The sequence below is a fragment of the Aulonocara sp. 'chitande type north' Nkhata Bay genome, linkage group LG20, assembly GCF_057382095.1.
Source record: "Aulonocara sp. 'chitande type north' Nkhata Bay isolate Kocher_YH1m ecotype deep benthic linkage group LG20, A_spYH_male_GT1.1, whole genome shotgun sequence".
Lineage (NCBI taxonomy): Eukaryota > Metazoa > Chordata > Actinopteri > Cichliformes > Cichlidae > Aulonocara > Aulonocara sp. 'chitande type north' Nkhata Bay.
The window spans coordinates 19,673,470-19,696,641 of NC_141363.1; the positions used below are offsets into that span (position 1 = coordinate 19,673,470).

The 23,172-nt window shown below is 41.7% G+C and overlaps 1 protein-coding gene across 1 annotated transcript; it reads left to right on the forward strand.

Annotated features, from left to right (window-relative positions):
• Window positions 1-5,690: 5,690 nt before the first annotated feature.
• LOC147305465 (L-rhamnose-binding lectin SML-like) lies at window positions 5,691-10,082 on the forward strand. The gene is made up of 9 exons (XM_086277780.1): window positions 5,691-5,938; window positions 6,735-6,796; window positions 7,260-7,292; window positions 8,632-8,727; window positions 9,167-9,260; window positions 9,425-9,519; window positions 9,615-9,659; window positions 9,749-9,884; window positions 9,977-10,082. The coding sequence occupies exons 2-9, from the start codon at window positions 6,763-6,765 to the stop codon at window positions 10,080-10,082; spliced, it is 639 nt and encodes a 212-aa protein (XP_086133906.1). The 5' UTR covers window positions 5,691-5,938; window positions 6,735-6,762.
• The last annotated feature ends 13,090 nt before the right edge of the window (window positions 10,083-23,172 follow it).

Sequence of the window (23,172 nt, forward strand, 5' to 3'; positions counted from 1 at the left end):
GAGGGGATTAACCGTACAGGTTCAGTGTTGTGGATGATCATTGCAAAAACCTTGTTGTTCAGAGTGGTGGTGGGTATGGGAAGCTAAAGAGGTGTCAGAGAAATGTCCACAAAAGCACGTAGGAGATGTGAGGTTTGTTGGTGATAGAATCTTACAGAGAGCAAAAATCAGGGCTTAGGAAAAGATGAACCACCCACCAGTATTTCCGAGATTCCCAGCAGGCGGGATCTTAAGGCTGCTACGAAATTGCCCAGCACAGCCGCAATAGAGATATTCCCAAGCGTGGAAACGCCTCTCCCTCTCCTCTGGGGCGAGCCTTGAACACCTGATCTACAGGGACCCCAGGACCACTGCCGCCTCTTGTACATGCTCCACCCACGTGTCACTGTAGATGATAAAATCATCCAGGTAGGCAGCAGTATATGCAGCGTGCGGCTGCAGCACCCAGTCCATGACACGCTGAAAAGTGACCGGGGCTCTGAACACGCCGAACAGAAGTGTGTTAAATTGGTGCACATCTGCAAAACGTTGTTGCAATGCAGCAACATCCGCTTTCTGGGCCTGTGTGGGATGGTTATCAAAATGGAGGGAGGTGGGAATTGTGGAATTTGGCACCTCCGGACCCAACTCATCTCTTTCTTTCACCATGCTCACCAGAGAAGTGGTTTCAGCCTTTCTCCATGCTTTGTTTGTGTGGTTCCTCCCTTGTCCTAGTCAACATCTCCCACTTGCCGTGTGACCACAAAGAGTCCTTGCCCCCTTGGCGAGTAACTCCGAGTATCACCGGCCACTCGGCCTTGGCACAGAAGCTCATTAACCTATTTTAGTTGCTGGTACTGGAATATTTTGGATGGTTTCTACACTTGGAGCTGAGGAGTTTGTCTGCAGAAAGGTCACTTTTTCTGAACCTACTTACAGTGGTATGAAAAAGTGACCCCAACACTTTCATTTAGAAACTGCATTTTCTGTTTACTTGTATCTTTGTCTGATATTTAAATTTCTTTGATGATCTGAAACATTTATGTATGACAAACATACAAGAAATCAGCAAAGGGACAAACACTTTATCACACCATTAGACTTGGATTGTAACCATTCTCAGTCACATGTTTAACTTTTGCATGTTGCTGTAGCTGGTATGTTCAATGGTATGTTGTGTTTTTCATGGACTAGTTCAACATTTCTTCACACAGTCACAGTTGATGCAAACCGCTTTCTCAATAATACTAAAGATTTTTGAAGCAATAATGATGCTTTCCCCAGTAACCAACTCAATTACACATTTTAACTCATTCTCCAAAATACTGTCTCCTTTTCGTGCTCTCTCTCACATGGACATTTTCCATGCAAATCCAAACAAATGTGTTCCTTGCTGGCCTCCTGCCGCACCCTGTCGATTACCATACATTCGACCTAGTTTTTAAAAAAAAAATTGTTTTGTTTTTGTGATTCTTGCTGGGGTTGTGGCGCAGGAGATCTAGTAATTGGAGCATTTGGTTGTCCAATCCCTGGCCGCTCCAGCCTGCATGCCAAAGTAACCTTGGACAAGATACTGAACCCTGAATTGTTTCAAGTGCATTCATTGTTCGTTCTAGTTTTATTTTCTTGATTGTCTTATGATTCTGTATTCTGTGGTGTTTGCATTTAGCTTCCTGTTTTTCTTAGTGTCCATAGGTCTTGTTATCTCCTTACTGATACAATTTCCTTGTTTTTTATTACATTCCTTTACTTCTGAGTTTCTGAGATCCTTTTGTTTGTATTCTGTTCACTCAGTCTTCTTTATTTTAAACTCAGTCGAATATGCATGCAGTGTATTTGTCATCTGTTACTTCCTGTTTTAATTTGGTGGTCTGGAGTCTCTTGTGCTTGTATTTAGATCTACTTCCTAGAGGCTTGACCTTTGAATTTGACCTTTCAATAAAAAAATGTGTAAAATCTGAGTGCCTGATAATGAGATTGGGGCCCTTCCACTCCCTGGCTGGATCAGCTCTGTCTCATCAGCAGCAGTATACAGTGAGGTCAATAAGTATTTGATCACCCTGTGATTTTGCGCGTTCTCTTACTTAGAAATCATGGAGGGGTCTACAGTTTTCAGCATAGGTTAGATTTCCACTGTGAGAGACAGAATCTAAAAAGAAAAATCCAGAAATCACATTGTATGATTTTTGAACAATTTATTTGTGAATTACTGTGTCAAATAAGTATTTGATCACTTGAGTCAAAAAATAATAATATTTAGTACAGAAGCCTTTGTTAACAATTACCGAGGTCAAACGGTTCCTGTAGTTCTTCACCAGGTTTGCACACACTGCAGGAGGGATTTTGGCCCACTCATACATAAAGATCTTCTCTAGATCTGTCAGATTTCGGGGCTGTCGCTGAGCAACATGGAGTTTCAGCTCCCTCCAAAGATTTTCTATTTGATTTAGGTCTGGAGACTGGCTAGGCTACTCCTGAACCTTGATATGCTTCTTACGGAGCCACTCCTTGGTTTTGCTGGCTGTGTGCTTTGGGTCATTGTCATGTTGGAAGACCCAGCCACGACCCATCTTTAATGCTCTGACTGAGGGAAGGAGGTTTTTACCCAATATGTCACAATACATGGCCCCATTCATCCTCTCCTTAATACAGTGCAGTCGTCCTGTCCCCTGTGCAGAAAAACACCCCCAGAGCTTGATGCTTCCAGCCCCATGCTTCACTGTAGGTATGGTATTATTGGGATGATACTCATCATGCTTCTTCCTCCAAACATGGCGAATGGAGTTAAGACCAAAATGTTCTACTTTTGTCTCATCTAACCACAGGACCTTCTCCCATGACTCCTCTGGACCATCCAGATGGTCCCTGGCAAACTTCACATGGGCCTGGACATGGGCTGACTTAAGCAGGGGAACCATGACGTCTTAGTGTATTACTGATAGTAGCCTTGGAAACGATGGTCCCAGCTCTCTTCATGGCATTGACCAGCTCCTCCCGTGTAGTTCTGGGCTGATTCTTCACCATTCTTGGCATCATTGAAACCCCACGCCTGGCCCCAGTCCGAGGGACATTGACAGTCATCATTAGCCTCTTCCATTTCCTGAAAATTGCTCCAACAGTTGTTCTTTTTTCACCAAGCTGGGTGGCAATCGCCCCATAGCCCTTTCCACTCACTGTATATGGACCATCCAGTCTCTGCCAGATGATCTATCTCTCAAAGCAGAAACCAGGCCTAGTTTGTGTTCCTTAGATTTATAGTTTATGAGTGCTAGTAAGAGCATTTCTCCTTGTGTTTCCGAGTGTGCTTCCATCCTCTAGTCTCAAGAAGTGGTTTCCTATCAACTGGGATACTCACCGCAACAATTCACCTGCCTGCTCATCCTTTGATGGCTCCCTCCTCTATGGATTCACAGAGCTGTGGACCTTCTCGCCCCCTGCTTCCCCACTTAAAGGTCACAACCTCACCTCATCTGAAACCTGAGCCATTTCCAGCCACTCCCTTGCTCCTCTCATCGCTTCATAAGCCCTCTGAGTGAATATTTTAAGAACTTCAAGGTACATCACAGTAAATGTCTTTCTGAAAGTGCTATGAATAATTTTAAGGATATAATTCCTCCACTGTTATCTTCCTCAATGTCTTGTGCCAACACCAAGTTTACTGCTCCATCGAGTGTTTTGCGTTTGGGTCCAACATCCTGCGTGCTGCACAGCCGTACCTCGACAGTCTAAACTGGGAGGCAACTACAGAGAGTACCGCAAAGGAACACAAAAACAGGGAACCTGAGAGGACACATGGAACAATAACGTATTATAAAAATGCAAAGAGGAGGGCTGTGTATCAAACTCTAACAGCAGTGCACAGTCACATACCTGCATTCATGACAAAGACCAACAAAGTAGAATGGTTAATTTTGGTGAACAACCAGTGTGAGCCCTGTGTGAAAAGACGGCATAGTTCGCTAGTCTCTTTCCTGGTAACGAAGTCTCACATGGAACGAACATCTAACCCAACATAAGGATGACAGAAGTAACCCACAGCAAATGATATTTAACCAAAAATAACCAAGTCAATTTCTATTAATGTTATGGACTAGCAACATGATTTCTTTCCACAACATTTACATTCGTTACCTCTGTGGGAATCCTTCATCACTCTGAAGATTACTCACAATTCTTTGCCCTTCATAGTCAATGCAGGGTGACATTTGCAATAGTAGGTGATGCCATTGTCCCATTTAGCAGGATTTAACTTCAAACCTTTTTAACTACACTGCTTCGCCAACTGGATGTAACTAATCAATTAGGTATGAGCCTCCTATTGGACAAATACTGAATGGTGATTATCTTTCAGTTGGCAACAAGTTGCCCAAATGATGCAATGAGTTGCTTCTCATTTCTTAAACAACCTTGTTGAAAGACACATCTCGTGGTCGTGGAAAAGATGATAGTGTGTGTAAAAAGGGTCAAACCATTGTCATGCATCAAGCAGAGAAAACAGCTAGTGGACAGTGGGGACAGAGCATCTTAGAGGTAGGAATGTGGCCAGAAAAAAATGTAATTTGCGAGGGAGCATAAAGAGTGGATTCTGGAGCACTGGAAGAAGGTCATGTGGTCTGAGTCCAGATTTACTCTCTTCCAGAATGATGGCACATCAGGGTAAGAAGAGAGGCAGGTGAAGTGATGCACCCACCATGCTTGGTGCCTACTGTACAAGCCTGTGGGGGCAGTGCTCTAGGACTGCTGCAGTTGGTCAGGTCGAGGTTCAGCAATAGTATGTGCTCCAAGAATGAGGTCAGCTGACTACCTGACTATACTGAATGACCAGGTTATCCCATCAATGGATTTTTTCTTCCCTGATGGCATGAGCATATTCCAAGACGATAATGCTAGGATTCATCGAGCTCAAATTGTGAAAGAGTTGTTCTTCCAGCATGAGACATCATTGTCACACATGGATTAGCCACCACTGAGTCCAAACCTAAACCCCATTGAGAATCTTTGGCTGTGCTGGAGAAGGCTTTGTGCAGCAGACTCAGGTTGTTGGTAAAAAGTTAATGCAACACTGGATGGAGATAAATCTTGTGACACTGCAGAAGCTTCTCGAAACAATGCCACAGCGAATGAGCGAGTAATCAAAGATAAAGGCGGTCCAATGAAATATCAGAGTGTGTGACCTTTTTTTTGGGTGGAGACTTTTTGTTTAGCCAGGCAGTGCATGTTACAAAAGCAAAGACTATCAATAATTCAGAACACAAACACTGCATCACCGACCCAGGACCCTGACAGAGGCCATGTTTCCATATTGCACATGTACTGTAGTGATGGAAGTGAAATGAATGAAGAAATACATAAAGGCAACACGTGAACAAGAGGAGCTTCATAGAGCTCATCTTAAAAAAGCAAATGTGTTTGCCACAAGATCACATTCAGGTCACAATTGTGATGGGAAAAGCTGTCAGACAGGACAGGCTTTAAAAAAGAAGACGCCTCTTGGATGAAAGTGGAAACTCCAGAAACCTTTTGCATGAAGGTGTAGCTGTGTACAGTGACATGTTATGTTTTTCAGTATTTTTCCTATTTTGTTTTGGCGCTCTCTTGTCCTGTGTCAGTGTGCACAGTTTGGCTTCCCTCGTCCCGTTAGCCTCAATTAGTCCCAGCTGTGTTCCCTCTTGTTTCACATCCTCGCCTTAGCCTAGGTGTATTTAAGTCCTCTGTCGTCCTCTGCTTGTTGTTCTGTTGGCCTCTGTGTTTCCCTGTATTCCATATTTTTGAGTCTCCAGTTCTCTCCTGAGTTTTTGTGTCTTTGAGTGTTTTTGCCACAGCAATAAAGCTGCCTCTTTCAGTTCATCCTTTTGTATCTGCGCCCTGTAATTTGGATCCTCACTCTACCTGCTGCACAGCCGGACCTGAAAAGTTCTTCACGCAGTCAGAGTTGAAGTAACACTTCTGTCTAAATACTGTGAGTGTTTTTGAAACTCTGTTTTCCTCGTGAACTGGCTTCAGAACACATTTTCACCCACTTTCTCAAATCTTTCTCCTTTGCGTGCTTTGACCAGAGAGACGTGCGGAGATAATCCATGCAAATGTGAAAATTTTCTATACAAATGTGTTCCTGCTGCACTCATGCTGCACCCTGTTTTTCTTTTTTAATAATCGTTTTATCACTACAAACATCAAGCAGCTAAAACATCCACCTGCTGCCACCCCATTTAAACCACTGTAAACACTGGTGTGTTGAACACCCACAGCTGTTGCTGCATGTGTGTCTGTGTCGTCCACTTGGTCTCCGTCCTCTTTGTTCCCTCTTTAGGACGCTGTTAATGAACAGGGGAGTGTCACTTTCTCTCTGAGCTGATCAGGCTCTTTGAACTGTTCTGTGCTCTTCATTTAAATCCAGACGTGATCACATTTTCAAACTGTAGCTCCTAAACTTTGGAACAGCTCTTCACGACATCTGAATCATTACAAAAAAAAGTTGCAATAATTTGTATCGTGTTTTAAGAAAAAAGAAAATTCTTACCAGTTGCTAAACTGATTTAACCAATCAACAAATATGAGATGTGAGCCTCTCCCAGCTGTCACTGGGTCAGCTGATCCAGGCTTACATAACTTTTAATGTAAAGTAGTTTTATTTCCTTATTCATTTACATCTGAGATAGAAGATAATCCACATTTTGGGTTTTTTGCACTTTGCATATACATTACAAGTTTTATTCAGAGTGAATCCAGCAGCTCTGTGTTTGATCCTCCATCAGCTCTTCACTGTAATCCAGATCTCCTAACATGATGCTCTGCTCCGGACTCAGCAGCACACTGTGTGAGTACAACACACTGATCATCCTTTATTTATACATGAAATCAGCTGCACATGTTCAGTCTAATCCTTTTCTAGCTTTCCACTGTGCTGTACTGTGACATGCTTTTCTTTCTGCTTTATTGGATCAGTTCATCTAACATCCTAAATACATGTTTGCATCACCTCAGCAGGACAGTTAGGCTTCACAGAGTCCTGAGAGCAATTCATGTCTGATCATTTACTTTGAAGAGTTGAAGTCAAACTGTCAACACAAATAAGTTTATTGACAAAAGTTGGAAAGATGAAGAGAATAAATGTGTCATTGAAATCTGCTGTTTAGAAAGAGTTTCCAAAGAATCCAGGTGTGAATGAAAGCAGCAGCTTTCTCCTGTTTGCTTTTCATTTCTGTTTCATGTTTTGAGGTGAATTCAACTTGATATCAAACACACAGTCTGACACTGAGCTTTCTTTCTGTCTCTTTCAGTGCTGGCAGCAACCTGTTCACTCATCACTTCAGGTAAATGCTGTTTTACTGCTTCTTATATTCTGGTCACAAAGAGCCTTTCTGTGAACTTTCTCATTATTAGAGCTCACCTCTTCTTCTTCTGTCTGTAACTACTAAATATTGTATTTGTGTGATCTAAAATCTAAACTCTATCCTTCACACACACCTTTTTAAAATCTTATTTCTGTTCCCAGTGAAAATGAAATGAACCCTGTCTGGTGGCTGCTGGGCGGGTGGGGGGGGGGGGGGGGTGTTCTGGATGTTGTGGGGCTCCTTGTTGACATGTGAGGAAATCAGGGATAGAGGCTTTGGATTGCAATCCTTTAAATCAATTTTGATTTAAAGCAGACCTTCTCAAAGTGTGGGGTCCGCCCCCTAGGGGGGGGCACAGAGCCATTGCAGGGGGGTATGAAAAGGGGGGGGGGGGGGGGGGGAATACAAAACGCTTGGACACTGCTAGCACGGGGCGGCCACAGAAACGCAAAGCAGGAGATGAAGCGTCGCTGAATAGGTTTCCAAACCAACTTCATTCTGAGCCAAAGACGAGAAAATATGGTGAAGCAAATCTGCCCTTTGGCTTCGCCTGCACAGGTGCTGAGGTCGGTCTCCCTGCAGAACTGGTTTCCCTGCGTCGGGAGCAGCGCTGGGCTCTTCAAATCACGGACAAACAGGATCCCACATTCTTGATCTTTAGTTCAAACACTTGTTGTAATGACTAACTGCTCCTGACATGTTGGAGATGTTTGCTCTTTATACAGTAAAGTTACAGCAGGATACAAATAACATCAGGCTGATCCTGCCACGATTTGTTCCCTCGGTTCAAATCACTGACTAACAGGATCCCACATTCTTGATCTTTAGTTCAAACACTTGTTGTAATGACTAACTGCTCCTGACATGTTGGAGATGTTTGCTCTTTATACAGTAAAGTTACAGCAGGATACAAATAACATCAGGCTGATCCTGCCACGATTTGTTCCCTCGGTTCAAATCACAGACTAACAGGATCCCACAGCTGTTTATGTTTTTGAACCCATTTTGCTCAGAGAGACATTTTTTGACAAATGTATTGATGCAATGTTGAATATAGATATATAATAACATGATAGATATTATGTCTCTGCACTCTTTACAAACTGTGATCTTTGTTGTCCACCCTGGAGCTAAATCAGCCAGCAGCTTCAGCAGACAGAGGTTACTGTAAGCTTCGCTGACACTAACCGTGTTTCACATCCATCAGGGAAAACTAAAGTAAGATGAGGGACCAGCTGTAGCTTCACCTTCAGCAAGAAAATGATCAACACATTCCCCATTAATTTATCAGAAATGTACAATTTATTTTTTATTTCAGGCTTTATCAGAGCTCAAGTTCCTCCTCCTGTGACCCCCATATCCACAGGGAGAGTGGTCACCTCTAACGGCCTCAGTGTTCATCGCCTGAGCTGTGGTAAGATGGAAAATAGTGTCCAAGAATTCACTGCAGATCAAATTCAGACTCTCAGGCTAAATTCAACAAACTTAACAAGTATTGGATGAACTGTTTATAGTTTACAGCCTTTTTATGCACAGCTGCTTATTTTCAGTTTAAATTGTATTTTCCTGATCAACAAACCAACAGTGCATTTATTCTTTAAAAAAGCTCTGAGGATGTTGGACTGTGTATAAAAGTTCAGAAACATTTGATGTAGATTAGAAACAAAAACACTGACTTAAAGTTTCCTCCTTGATCAGAGTTAATGTAATATCCACTGTGGTGGTGTACAGAGGTACAATCCTCATTATTTATGGATCTGCAGCATCTGAGTCTGAAACTGAAGCCTGAAACCTGGATTATTGCATGTTGTGTTGAGTTGTTCCTTTTCTCTCATACTGTGTCTGTATAACAGTGGGTGGAATGATCATTGTGAGGTCAGCTGAGTACAGATGTGGAGGTGAAGTAATCTGCTCTCACGATGACGCTGTGAACAACGTGAGGAACAGGTGAGCACTGTGGGATGGTAGAAGTGAGCCTTTGATTCAAAAGAAGAAACAAACTAAAACCTGTTGAACAGCTTTACTCAAACTAACAGGAAGTAAATGATTACCTGAAAGTAACTTGTTTCATATCTTTGAGCTGAAAACCAGCTGTTTCTGTCTCCCTGCAGCTGTGATGGAAAAACCGAGTGTGACATAAAGTCAAACATTACTTATGATCCTGGAGTCTGCAAATACCTGGAGACCACCTACGACTGCTTCCCACGTAACGACTCTGTTAAACCTGTGATTAGAAATGACTGATGAACCCAATCTGTACATGAATGATTACAGTTTCTATGGGATCTGTGTCTGTTTCAGGCCAAAGTGTAATATGTCAAGGATCTCAGGCAAACCTTCAGTGTGGTGAGAACACAGCTTCTATGTCTTTCTACATTTAATGCAGTTAAAAATATCACCATGGTTACAGTTTGACTCTATGAACTCTTCCTCAGATGAAGGACAGGTTATAGTCGTCTCCTGGGCGAATTATGGTCGCCGTGACACGACCACGTGCTCTCATGGATATGCTAATCACGTCAACAACGTTAACTGCGCCTGGTCAGAAAGCATGAACTATGTAACTACCAGGTACAGATGCTGACTCTGTTTCTTCAGCTCTCCATCTTCTCTCAGATGATGCAGTGAATTTTTGCTGATTCACCTTTGACCTGCATTCACAGCTGTAATGGGACAAACAGCTGTACTGTTGAAGCAACGAGCCCAGACGACCCGTGTCGTGGCATTTATAAGTACCTGGAGGTGTTTTACACTTGTCAGGGTAAGTAACTCAAATAATAAACTTCTAAAGAAAATCTTTTAGGGTCGGTACATTCAGACTTGTTTTTGAAGTGAATGAAAATGAAAATTCTTCATCATTTTTAAAAGATGAACCTTTCTGTGCTGAAAAGAATCATCAGAAAATCATCAGTCACGAAGATTTCGTCAGTTTGTTTTAGATCCTGAGTGAACGCGCACATCATTATCACAATACTTAATAACAGAAATGTGATTTAGTCATCAAAAAAATACAAATATAATAAAATAATAATAATAAAAAATTAATTAAACCAATTTGACATTTATAGCTGCAGCAGCAGTCATGTGGGGTTTGTGTGAAAGAACCCAAAATTCAGGCACTTGCTGTGATGCAAGGAAGCTTTAGTTGGAAATGACAAAAGCAAGGACAGAACTAAACATAAACTTAAACTAAATAACAAACAAAACCTGAAACCATATGTGGCAAGGAAGACGCATGACGGGTCCAGAGGTCTGATTTGAGAGCGAACTTCATTCACACAGTGTGACTACAGCTCTCAGCTGCAGGCCACACATACTCCTTGCCACCACACACACACCAACAACCCTGAATCCCCGTGTCTTTAACTCGTTGGGCGTGATTGCGGACGCCGTGCAGGTGCATCCGCATGGCATCCGCAGACCACGCCCCACCACAAACCCGGACCTATTGACAGGAAACGCTGTTGACATCCTTCCATCTTACATTATTAAAGATGGGTTTAACGTTATCGGGCCCTGTATTTTATCTCTAATGCATCTGTCATTGTTATTGGGCTATGTTCCAGCTACTTTTAAACGCTGTAGTGCAACCTATACTCAAAAAGAGCTGCCTCAGTCCACTCACTAACTTTCTGTCTAAAGTCCTAGAGAAGATTGTTCATTACCAACTTATTTGGATGCAAATAATATCGGGGAAAATTTCATTCAGGGTTTAAGCCACGCCATAGCACGGAAACTGCATTACTGAGAATCTTAATGACTTTCTCTCAATTGCTGACTCAGGGCGCCCTGTGGTCTTAGTTTTGCTTGATTTGTCCTTTTGATTAGGTGGACTGTAATGTCCTTTTAATGAAGCTTGAGCATCACGGGCAGTGCCCTTAGCTGATTTAAATCCTATCTATCAGAAAGGTCCTTTTCTGTCACCATGGGTACCTACACCTCTTCCATTGCCCCTCTTACCTCTGGTGTCCCCCAGGGGTCTGTGCCGGGTCCTATGCTGTTCTCTCTGTACTTGTTACCCTTGGGCCAAATCTTTGATAAATACGACTTTTCTTTTCACTTTTATGCGGATGACATTCTAATCTATTTTAAACTGGCTGGTGATGTCACATCGTCATTGCAACACTTCTTTAAATGTATGAGTGAAGTTAAAAACTGGCTACTGAGCAATTCCCTCATTTTAAATGATAAGAAGACAGAAATTGTAATCTTTGATTCTCCCTCCTCTCGGGCTGAAGTAACTGGTATATTTGGGCTCTTTGCTGACTCCCTTTCTGACACTGTGAGGAACTTGGGTGTTGTCTTGGACAGTTCCTTCAAGCTGGACAAACATGTGTCCTCTGTAGTTAAATCTGGTTTCTATCAATTGCATCTAATCTTTAAGGCCAAGCCCTGCTTACCACGTAAGGACCTGGAAAAACTTATCCATGCCTTTGTTACATCAAGATTAGATTACTCTAATTCCCTCTATACTGGTCTCCATTCTGCCCTTGTTTACAGACTGCAGCTCGTTCAAAATGCTGCTGCACGTCTCTTAACCGGAACTGGTAGGTTTGAGTCTATTACTCCAGTTCTCTGCGACCTGCACTGGCTTTACATTTAATATTGCATTGATTTTAAAATCTTATAGCTCACTTTTAAAATCATAAATAACACCACGCCCAGCTTTCTTACGGATGTCCTCAGCTTTTAATACCCGTGGGAGAGCAGAGGTGACCACGTATTCGCCTCTATTGCATCCTACCTCTAGAATAATCTCCGTCAAGCTCTTCACACGTCTGATTCAATTCAATCTTTTAAATCTTGATTAAAAACGTAGTTATTTAGCCTTGCCTTCCCTGCCTCCTAGAGCTCGCATTTTTAAGTGAACTGTAACTTATCTTTTTTGCTTTTATTATTGTATTTATGATTATGCCTGCTGTATGATTGGTTAGTTATGTCTCCCACCTGTTAGTATATAGTACATTTTTTTGTACATATTTTATTTTTTCAATTTATTTACTTGTATTTATCATTGCTCTTATTTGGTTTCTGTGAAGCCCTTTGGCATACATCTGGTTTTTAGATGTGCAATATAAATAAAATTGTATTGTATTGAAATGACACGTATGGGGTGAACACAGTTGAAACTAATGGGCATAATGAGACAGGACCTTCAAAGTAAAACAGGAAGATCACAGGCTGTTTTACAAACACAAACTCAGATACACAAACAGAACACCTGGGGGGAGGACAGCACACTAAGCACAAGAACCAAAACCCTAGGAGCTAAGAAAACAAGAATAAACCCTAAGCATACGATGACACCAATATAACACAAAATGCTGGGTGTAACGACCCAGGACCATGACAAACTGTTTACAAAGTAATTTTAACAAGCAAAATGTAGTTTTGTATAATTCAAACAGAAAATCAAAAAGGACAGAAAAAGTTATGATGTGGACACAGAAACAAAAAGATTAGATGAAAAACAAAAAATAATAATAACAAAGACAAAGAAAACATTTTTTTTCACATTTCAGTGGAAGTTTGGTGTCGTCCAGATTGGAGGGAAGATCTAATTAAGTCCTACACGATTAAAAGACTTTTAACCCCAGTTGCTCCAAGACAGTAAGAACACCTTGAGGGTAAACACAAGCTGCAGCAGAGGAAACGAGCTACATTTGCTTATTTTGTGCAGGCTATTGTGACGTTACATTAAACTGTGACCATCACCAGTGAATATGGGTGTGTTTTCTAAATCAGCAGTAGGTGTTCAAAAGGCAACGAAGTGAACAGGATGTGTGCAGGATGTAAACAAGTTGTACAGATCATGTATGTTGATTCTAACTTTATTTTACACTTCATGCCTAAACTTTGTGGTTTTGATGGTTTTTAACAACAATTTGTTAAACTCACAGCCAAACTCTGAACATCACGCTGCTGCAATAAAATCTATGTAGTTATATATTAACTGATCAAAGGTTCTGTGTAATCAGTGTTCATTAGTAATGTTCTTTGTTGTATTACAGGCTTTAGGATTCATGTTTAGTTCAGTACAGGTCAGCTGGGATCAGTGATGATGGAGGGAATTTTACTGCAATCACAGAATTCCTTAAAGATGAAGAGGAAAGGAGCTAAACTGGGTCACAGCAGGAAAAATAAGAAAACCAGAATCTTATCCAACCTCAGGTTTCACACAATAAATTCTCTCTGAAAACAGCCATGCAGCTACTACTGCGACGTGTGTGAAACATGCATCGCTTCTTGGCTTTAATAGCACATCGCAGCATTCAGCCATTATTCTAACATTTTTAGTTTCTTATAGATAGTTGTTCGCTCTGTGCACACTGCTGGCAAACGATGCTTATTTTACTTCATTTCTGCTTTGATTCATGAAAGCGGTTATAAATGGCGTTCACCTCTGAACACTCAGCGCGGATCATGACTGTGTGAAGTTTTAGGACAAACAACGTTTTGGCACTGCGATAACAGCTTTGAGCATCCATGCAAGTGAATATTGAGCAAACTATAATATATTACGCTACTGAAAATAAACCTATCAGCAGCTATCACAACCACAACAGGCAGAGGACAGGATTTTCATGATTACATTTCATCCAATTTACATTAAATTGTGTTCCACAGACTATTAATTCACATTTTTATGACTCGTTTAAATATTGTCCTCCTGAAACAGAAACAAGTACATTTGCCATCAGTTGCAAAAAAACACATAACGTTCAGTCACAAAACTGACACTGAGGCTCTTCAGTAAATTCAGCACATTAAGATTTGTCCTGCTGCACATGTTTGTTAATGTCGCCTCCTTTAAAATTTAACTTTGATCTATGTAATCTCATTTGATGTTTAAATCAAGTAGCTCACTGAGGTACATGTAGCAAGCAGGGGCACATATTCACTAGATTATTTATTTTTTGTAAGTTTTTTGGAACATTTTTTTCATATTTAAACAGAAACAATATATTATATTAATAAACTGTATTAAATTTTACATTTTGTAAAACCTTTTTTTCCCTCAGCAGGCCAATAAAGTTGGACATGGGACAGTAAAACGTCTACACCATCAAATGAAGTCATGAAAGCACAGGACAACATCAGAATGCTGACATGCTCACATTTCTTCTCTGCAGCCACCACATAGTCCTTTAGAGGCTTACAGTCACAAACTCACTCACTGCACACATAAACTATTAAAAAACACTATAACCTACGTCACCCAGGAGTTACAACACTGTAAAACATTTAATGCATTATTTCAGGTACATGTAAACCTTGTTTTATTTGACATTGCTGTACTTGATTATTATTATTGTTTATTCATTTTTGCATCTAAGCTTTCTTTCATTTTAATATCGTGTGTGAAATGAAATAATTTAGGTATGCATGGTTATATGTATGCAGTACAACTATTAAAACACATTTCTAAAACGGAAACCACTGACCAGTTTATTTTGAAAGACCTTTTCTTCCTCTTTTGAATATTAATTATTGCTATTTGATTCTTCAATCGATGGAACAATTGATAGACTAGAATTATTGATAGGTGAAGCCCTGAATAAAATGCAATAGCTCTAATATATCACAGTCCCTGATATATTACACAAAAGTAAGAAAACATTAAGCTGAAATTAAGGTGCCCCTCTTATCATAGTAGTAGTTTTTGTCTCTGTAGAGAGATGCAGATAGTAGGCTGTCCACCTACTACACTTCACTGTGCATTCAATGGAGGAGCTGTACAGAGAGATCCACAGGTAGGATTGATTTCTGTGCTGTTCAGCGGTGCATTATGGGTAATCTCAGTCTCTCACTGAGCATGTTCCTGTGATTGGCCAGCACGTCATGGAGTGGGTGGGAGGTATTGTCCTTATCCTGGACAGCATCCGCCTCTCTGACACCACCTTAAGGGAGCCCAGCTCTGTCCCCAGAACATTACTGGTCTTGGACTTTGTTCCTGGAGACAGATGTTGCTGTTGACTTGACTTTTCTTTTCATTTTTTACCTGCACAAACAAAATGAACCTTCGTTGTGTTCGAGTGGTGTAAGAGGTCTCATGTCTGCACTCTCAGCAGAGATGCATCAAAGTACATCAGAACAAACTGAACTTTATTCTTCCAGGAAACTGTGTGGAAGTGGAGTGATGGTTCCCAGTTTGACTTCACAAACTGGGCCAGTGGAGAACCAAACAATCCACCAGTATATTGTATACAGATAAACCGTGATGGTACAAACTAAATGTGAGCCTGTTGATGAAATGAGTTTGGTTTATACATTGCCTGAAGTCATGTGATCTTAGGTCTTTATAAGAACTGTGTTTGTTCTTTTTACATTAGAAAAGCAGAAAACATTTACTGCACAGACCTCTGATTTTATTTCTGTTCTTCTTCATTTTGATTCTTCTTTACGGGACGAGATTGAGCAGTGCATATACAGAACAGATGACAATCCAAAATTCCCTCTGCTGTTAAAAATGTCTTAAAGAAAATCACAGCAGTTCAATGTCAGAAATCCATACAGTCTCTCTGAGCCATTCATCGTTTTTTTTATTTTTTTTATTAAATTCTTCTCAATCTTTTGTTTTTATATACTGATGTTTCATTCTCTTGTATTTATTTATTTACCAGAAATTACCAACAAGGTAACAGCAGTGGCGTGTCTAGAAAATTTTTGTTGGGGGGGCAGGTAGGGGCACAGATTTGGAGAAGGGTGGCAGATGTAATTGGCAGATGTTTAAAAAAAAATTCTACCAACCGTTAACCATAACTCAATAATCCTATAAACCTAATAACCAAATGCGCTTTTAACTCTTATTAGAATGAGATTTTAACCACTACGGTGCAAAGTTTTTAGATACTGCGTTGATAAAGTACAAGAGATACAATCAGTGTTTTGTCAGTGTTTACTCAGCATTCAAGGACAGCAATATTTGCATAGCATTTTTACTGACATGTAGTGCACATATGTTTTGGGCAAAAACATTTTTGAATATTAAAATACGAACATTTGTAACAAACAATTGACAAATTCCAATGTAAAACTTTATCTGCCTGTTAAAAAAAGAAGATAATCTTCTCACAAACTGGTGTTTGATTTTGAAACAGGAAAAAAGTGGGGAAACAACTGAAAAGACTAACATTTGAATAAAACCTGAAAGCAAGTAAATACTTTCTATGCTGCCTTATGGTAAACTTTGGTAATATTGATAAAGAACAGCACTGGCTGATGATGAAATCCAGTCAGCTGGCATGGTGACACTGCCAGTATTAACCTGCAGGGCTGGACTGGGACAGAAAATCGGGCATTTTGACTACAGACCGACCCACCAGGTAGTAAAGCCATAAAGACTTTGAATGAAAACAAACCCTGTTGTGACAGTGATGTACAGTCTTGTTGGTATATGTATGATTTCTATACATTTTACGTCAGATAAAAACTTTGGTTGTAAGATTTAGATAATTATTTAATAAAAGCTAGATATTTAAATTGAGAATAAGAAAGAAAAGTATGTCTTTGTGCCCCCCTCTCCCTGTTAATGCCCTACCTGGCCCCCTGGCAACACTTTGCTAGACCCGCCCCTGCACAGTTACCAGCTGTCAGCTACATAAAAAAGGATCCTGGTGTTATTTGTCTCTCAGGAACAGTTCATAACTTCAACTCATTCATGTCACCTAAAAGGTAAACCTGTTTCTCCATCACCTGTTCAGCTCTGATGGTTCAGTAAGGACATCTCCTGGTTTCATCTTCATGTTTCCCTCTCACCACATATCCAAACCGACATCATGACCAGCAGCTTTACAGCTGTGGCTCCAGCAAACATCAGCTGATACTAGAAATTAATATTAAATAAATTCTAACAACAGCTGATCAAGCTTAAACGTGCTGCTGTTGTTTAGCGCAACATCTGCTGGTTTCCTCTTTCTGGTGCAAAGTGGGCGATAAACAAACAAGAGAGCCGATCAGCTGATCATTGATCAGTTTCATGATTGAAGTAGCAACAGGAGAGGGAGGGGGGGAGAGAACGAGAGAAGAAGAGGCAGCTGTGCAACGTAAACACAGAATAACTCCAGCTTTGTGTATTTTTCCATTCTAACTAAAATCCGGGACAAACTGCGTCTCTTCTCAGCTCAATATGAAACGTGTAATTCCATTTTTTTAAGGAGCCGTTGGCAACTCTACTAACTAAACGTATGAATAAAATAAAGTTCACTATCAGTAACATCATAGCACCCACCCAGCTGTATAGAAACTCCATCAAGCTGGCTAGAACGCAGTACGAGTTATTGCAACTGAGGGTAAAAAGTCAGCACAACGAAAATAAACTCCACCTAAACTTGGTTTATATCTGACCCAGAGAGACTGCAGGTCATAACTTCTTACCTGAAGTTCAGTTCACCTGACACTCGGACTGGCGGCTGCCTCGGGTCTCTCCTACTGCCTCCCCTTCCCTCATCCACCTGCTGGCCTCTGTGGAAGCCCCGCCATAGCCACCACCAAACAACTGAGTTATTTTTACACATCGACCTGCATCTGGCCAATCCACCACCTCTCATTGTCAAAGGAGCTTGCAAAGAAAAGCGTCTGGACTTCTTTAAGTTGCATGAAGACATTTCACCTCTCATCCGAGAAGCTTCTTCAGTTCTAAGGTCAAATGGTGGAGAGTCCCAGATATAAACCTAGTGGGAGTTTCCCCCCACAGAGGGACAAAAGGACCCCTGATGATCCTCTAATCGCCTGAGCCAAGGTGTGAAACTGGTATTTTCTGGAATACCAGAAAATACCAGATTATCACGCATGCTACGAGCTTGTAGATCGATAACTGTTTCTTTTATTTTTTTATTTTCTCTATTGAGCTGGGTAACATTTTCTGTGAGACATTTCACCGACTCCCTTAGCGTGGCATTTTCAGCAGCGAGCGTTTCCACCTGCTGCTGGCTGAACTCCAGGGATTCTCGCAAGCATTTAAATTCCCAGTGAAGAATCTCCACCAAGGACAGCCTTGCATCGAAACTGGACAATCATTTGTCGATTGACTCCAGTATGTCGACAATATCTTTGCCGGCTGGCCGGGGGAATCTGCCGGGCGTTGTCTTTTCGACGACGGCGTTTCAGATTTGGCCGGGGAAGCTGCACTCTGGGCCTTCTTCATTACGAGATCCTGGCAGCACTGATCAATATAATCTTGGAGAGCCTCTAAACTCTCCCCGTTGTTCTCCAGAGTGTTGGAGATGATTTAGACAAATGTTGTTGTTATAAGACAATTGATAAGTGTATTTGGTAATACTGAAGCTTAAATGAATTTGTTCAAATCTAAACTACCATTCGCTTTAATTTTCCGCCAAAATCTCCGGCGTCTGACGTCAGTTACAACATGAGTCGCTTACCTTGACCGTCACTTCCGTCACTTACCTGCCTGAGGAATGTAACTTCGATTGCTCTGTTGAGGGCGGGGCTCGATGGCGAACCTTTGGCTGCTCTGGTGGGGGGTTTATGGGGGACAAAAAGGGATTGGGCCAGGGGGTAGATGTGAGCCCAGCATAGACCAGCTCCATCATCTCATCAGTGAATTTCAATCAGTTTCACCCCTGACTTGTTAAAATTAAATCCATTTTCTTTAAACAGATGCCTGCGTTCCCAGTACACACCGCTGTGCACAGTGCATGCACACGCAAAGTCAGCTGATCTCATGGCACGAGTGGCGTACGATCAGCACCTCAGCTAACGATAACGGCACGCCGATTGCAGATGTCCTGTCACGTGCGGTGGGCGTGTGACCTTGGCCAAAGCCACTGCACTGCCACATTATGAAGTTGCCGAACAAACACACAGGGCCGGTCGCTGACATTTACTACTGTATGTTGTGATTCCTCATGGAGCCCAGCCTGTGCAGGATGGCTCTGCACAGGCTGGGCTCCATGAGGCTCCCTTTAAACAGCTCAGTTTAAACAGTGCTGCCATCTGTGCCTTCCCTGACAACAGCGGCCACAGCCATGACACGCCTCTGCTGTGGCCTGCAACAGATTGGCAGATTTTTTTTCATCAATTTAAAAAAAAAAAAATCTTGTATCAAGCGAAAAATCTGCCAATGCAACAAGTGAAAATTCTCCAGATCCAAGATGCACTGTCTAAAAACAAGTTCCTATATCTCACTGAATTGTTACTTTGTAGCTGATTGTGTCTTATTTTAAGTGTAATGAGATATTTTGACTAGAAATTAGACAAATATCCTTGGTAAGATTTTGAGTTTTTGCAGTGTGTAGTTCCTGGAGATCAGCAACATAAAGACATTCAGTTCTGACTTTCTGCTGCTGCTATTTTTGTAGCCACATTTTGCATTTTGTGTAAAACTTGGTGTGTGTGTTGCTGGTGTGCGTCACATTTACAAACCGCTCATTGTTTCGAATAGCATCCAGCAACCCAGAGAAACTCGATTCCTGGAATTTCCAGTAGTGTTTCATGCAAATCAGGCACGAGGAAGCAAAGTTCCCTTACTGTGGCAACACAATCCTGGCACTGTCCACCTGCTGTGTGAAGAACAGCAGCAGGGCTAAGCGCTGTACAGTGACGTTAGGATGGTCTCTGTACTGTCCTACAAAGGCTGAAGAGGCCAAAAGTAAAATGAAAGACCGGCAACATTTAAAATTTTAAAACCTAAAGATAGTATTTTCTTCTCTTATTAAACTATCATATTTTGATGGGCAGCACGGTGGCACGGTGGTTAGCTCTGTTGCCGCCCAGCAAGAAGGTCCTGAGTTCAATTCCAACATCAGGCCGGGGTCTTTCTGTGTGGAGTTTGCATGTTCTCCCCGTGTTTGTGTGGGTTCCCTCCGGGTACTCCGGCTTCCTCCCACCGTCCAAAGACATGCAACTTGTGCGGATAGGTTAATTGGATAATCCAAATTGCCACTAGGTGTGAATGTGAGTGTGAATGGTTGTCTGTCTCTGTGTGTTAGCCCTGCGACAGACTGGCGACCTGTCCAGGGTGTACCCCGCCTCTCGCCCCATGACAGCTGGTCGCCCCCCGCGACCCTGAAAAGGATAAGCAGAAGCGAATGGATGGATGGATGTTTATTTCAGCTTGATACTCGATTCCCATCCATTCATTTCTTAACTACTTTTCTAATTCAGGATAAAGGGCAGATCTGGTCACAGCTGTCCCCAACTGAGCTGAGCCGCGCACCTATAATCTTTGTCCCACACGCCATCAGACTGTTTAACTCCTCTCTGGAGGGGAGAGGGAGGGGAAACAGGAGGACAAAGGAGGGGGGAACAACTAAGCTGTAGTGCCTCTTCACCTCACTGTGCAATACCTTTTGTGCAATACTTTTGTAAATAGTCAACAGTGCAATAGACTCAATACTTGAAATGTGCAATTCACTTGTATTTTTATTTTTTATTCCTATTTATTCTATTTATACCCTTCGTATATTTTATTTATATTGTCTCTGTATTTATATATATGTGTGTGTGTGTGTGTGTGTGTATATATAATATTCTGTAACTCTGTAACTTCTGTCGGTGCTGTGCTTTTTTGGAAATCGAATTTCCCAGAGGAACCCACCCGAGGGATTAATAAAGTAAATGGTAAATGGCCTGTATTTATATAGCGCTTTTCTAGTCCCTAAGGACCCCAAAGCGCTTTACACAACCTGTCATCCACCCATTCACACACTGGTGATGGCAGCTACATTGTAGCCACAGCCACCCTGGGGCGCACTGACAGAGGCGAGGCTGCCGGACACTGGCGCCACCGGGCCCTCTGACCACCACCAGTAGGCAACGGGTGAAGTGTCTTGCCCAAGGACACAACGACCAAGACTGTCCAAGCCAGGGCTCGAACCGGCAACCTTCCGATTACAAGGCGAACTCCCAACTCTTGAGCCACGATCGCCCCAGTTCTATCTATCTATAAAGTAGGTTTGCTTCCTTGTTTGGTCTGTGGAGACATTCCCATTTTTCCATTGGCTACAGTTTTGCATACACAGTTTTATTCTGGACAGCAGCTGTTTGATCCTCCATCAGCTCAGCTCTTCACTGTAATCCAGATCTCCTAACATGATGCTCTGCTCCGGACTCAGCAGCACACTGTGTGAGTACAACACACTGATCATCCTTTATTTATACATGAAATCAGCTGCACATGTTCAGTCTAATCCTTTTCTAGCTTTCCACTGTGCTGTACTGTGACATGCTTTTCTTTCTGCTTTATTGGATCAGTTCATCTAACATCCTAAATACATGTTTGCATCACCTCAGCAGGACAGTTAGGCTTCACAGAGTCCTGAGAGCAATTCATGGCTGATCATTTACTAAGAACATGTTTACCACAACGTACATAATTATCTTGTAAATGTTAATCTACGACCAAGAATTACAGTAGCATTTTCCATTACAGCTTGTTAATAAAGTGACAAAGTAACAAGGTAGGAACAAAAATGTTATAATGTGGTAACTTTTGAGTTGTAATTATTCAAATAACAAAGTAAGAGCCCCTCCCAGATGGCCAAGCTTCTGACCCTATCTCTAAGGGAGAGGCCCTCCACCCTACGGGAAAGCGAATTTCCGCTGCTTGTATGCGTGATCTTGTTCTTTTGGTCACCATTCAAACTAGAAACGTAGATCAACCAAGGAAATTTAAAGCTTTGCTAAGCAGGGACAGAGGTACCAAATGCAAGGTCACTGAGGAAGAAACACTCAGTGCATCATGGTATGATGCACCAGCAGCCTACATGTATTTCAGGATAACTAAGGGAGGATTCAAGGCCACCATATCCAGCCTTAGCTATATCATCAGTAGTTCTTCTTGTTCTTCTTCAATTCAATTTAATTCAATTTATACAGTGCAAAATCACAACAACAGTCACCTCAGTGCCCTTTATAGTGTAATGTAGACCACCACACAATAATACAACAAGGGAACCTCCAACAATCACATGACCGCAGCATATGAGCAAGCATTTTGGCGACACTGGAAAGGAAGAAGTCACCTATTAACAGGAAGAAACCTACAGCAGAACCAGGCTCAGGTAGGGGCGGTGGCTAAGTGCTTTGTGAAGGATGGTGGTGAGGGCATTCTACCACCTACTTTGAGGAGGAAGAGCAGGTCTTCTGGTAATTGGAACTTCAAGTTGCTCTCTGATGCATCAGTCTGTGAACATTTGTGAATGTTAGATAGAAAGCACTGACATAGGAAAAGCATAGAAAAATGTGCTTGTATGAATGGGTGAATGAGGTAAGTTGTATTAAAGTGCTTTGAGTGGTCAGTTAGAGTAGAATAGTACTACATAAGAACCAGTCCAGTCCACAGAGGATGGTAAATGGCTAATGATTTGCCTTGTAAGCAAATTGGCAGTGTTCAACAGAGGGTGGTAGGTACTCGTCACTGTGCTGACTGCCGATGCGAGGGCTATAGGTCTGTAAATGTTGATTGTGTCCGTAGGTGCTGTATACAATTATACTCAATTGTATATAGCATTTGTATTCTATTTTATTTGATTGTATATAGCATTTTATTCTGTTCTATTGTGTACAGTTGTGTACAGTATCTATTGATGTCTTATTCCAGTGTTTTTCTTTTTTTCTATTTTTCCATGTAATTTTGCACTGTCCACTGCTGTAACAAAACAAATTTCCCACATCTTATCTTATCTTTAGTCTTTGGTAACTATGGCTACCGTCAGCTCACAGGGTAGATCAAAGTCCATTGCCGTTTTCCTTGCTCAAGTCTTTGTTGGAGTCCTGGGTCCTTGTCCTTGGATCTGGTGTTGGTGGGGAAATGGATGGAAGCGAGGGTTAGCGTTGTTGTTTCTAAAGCTTGAAGCGATAGCCAGCTTTGAATCCCTGCTTTCGTTTCCCCTGAGTT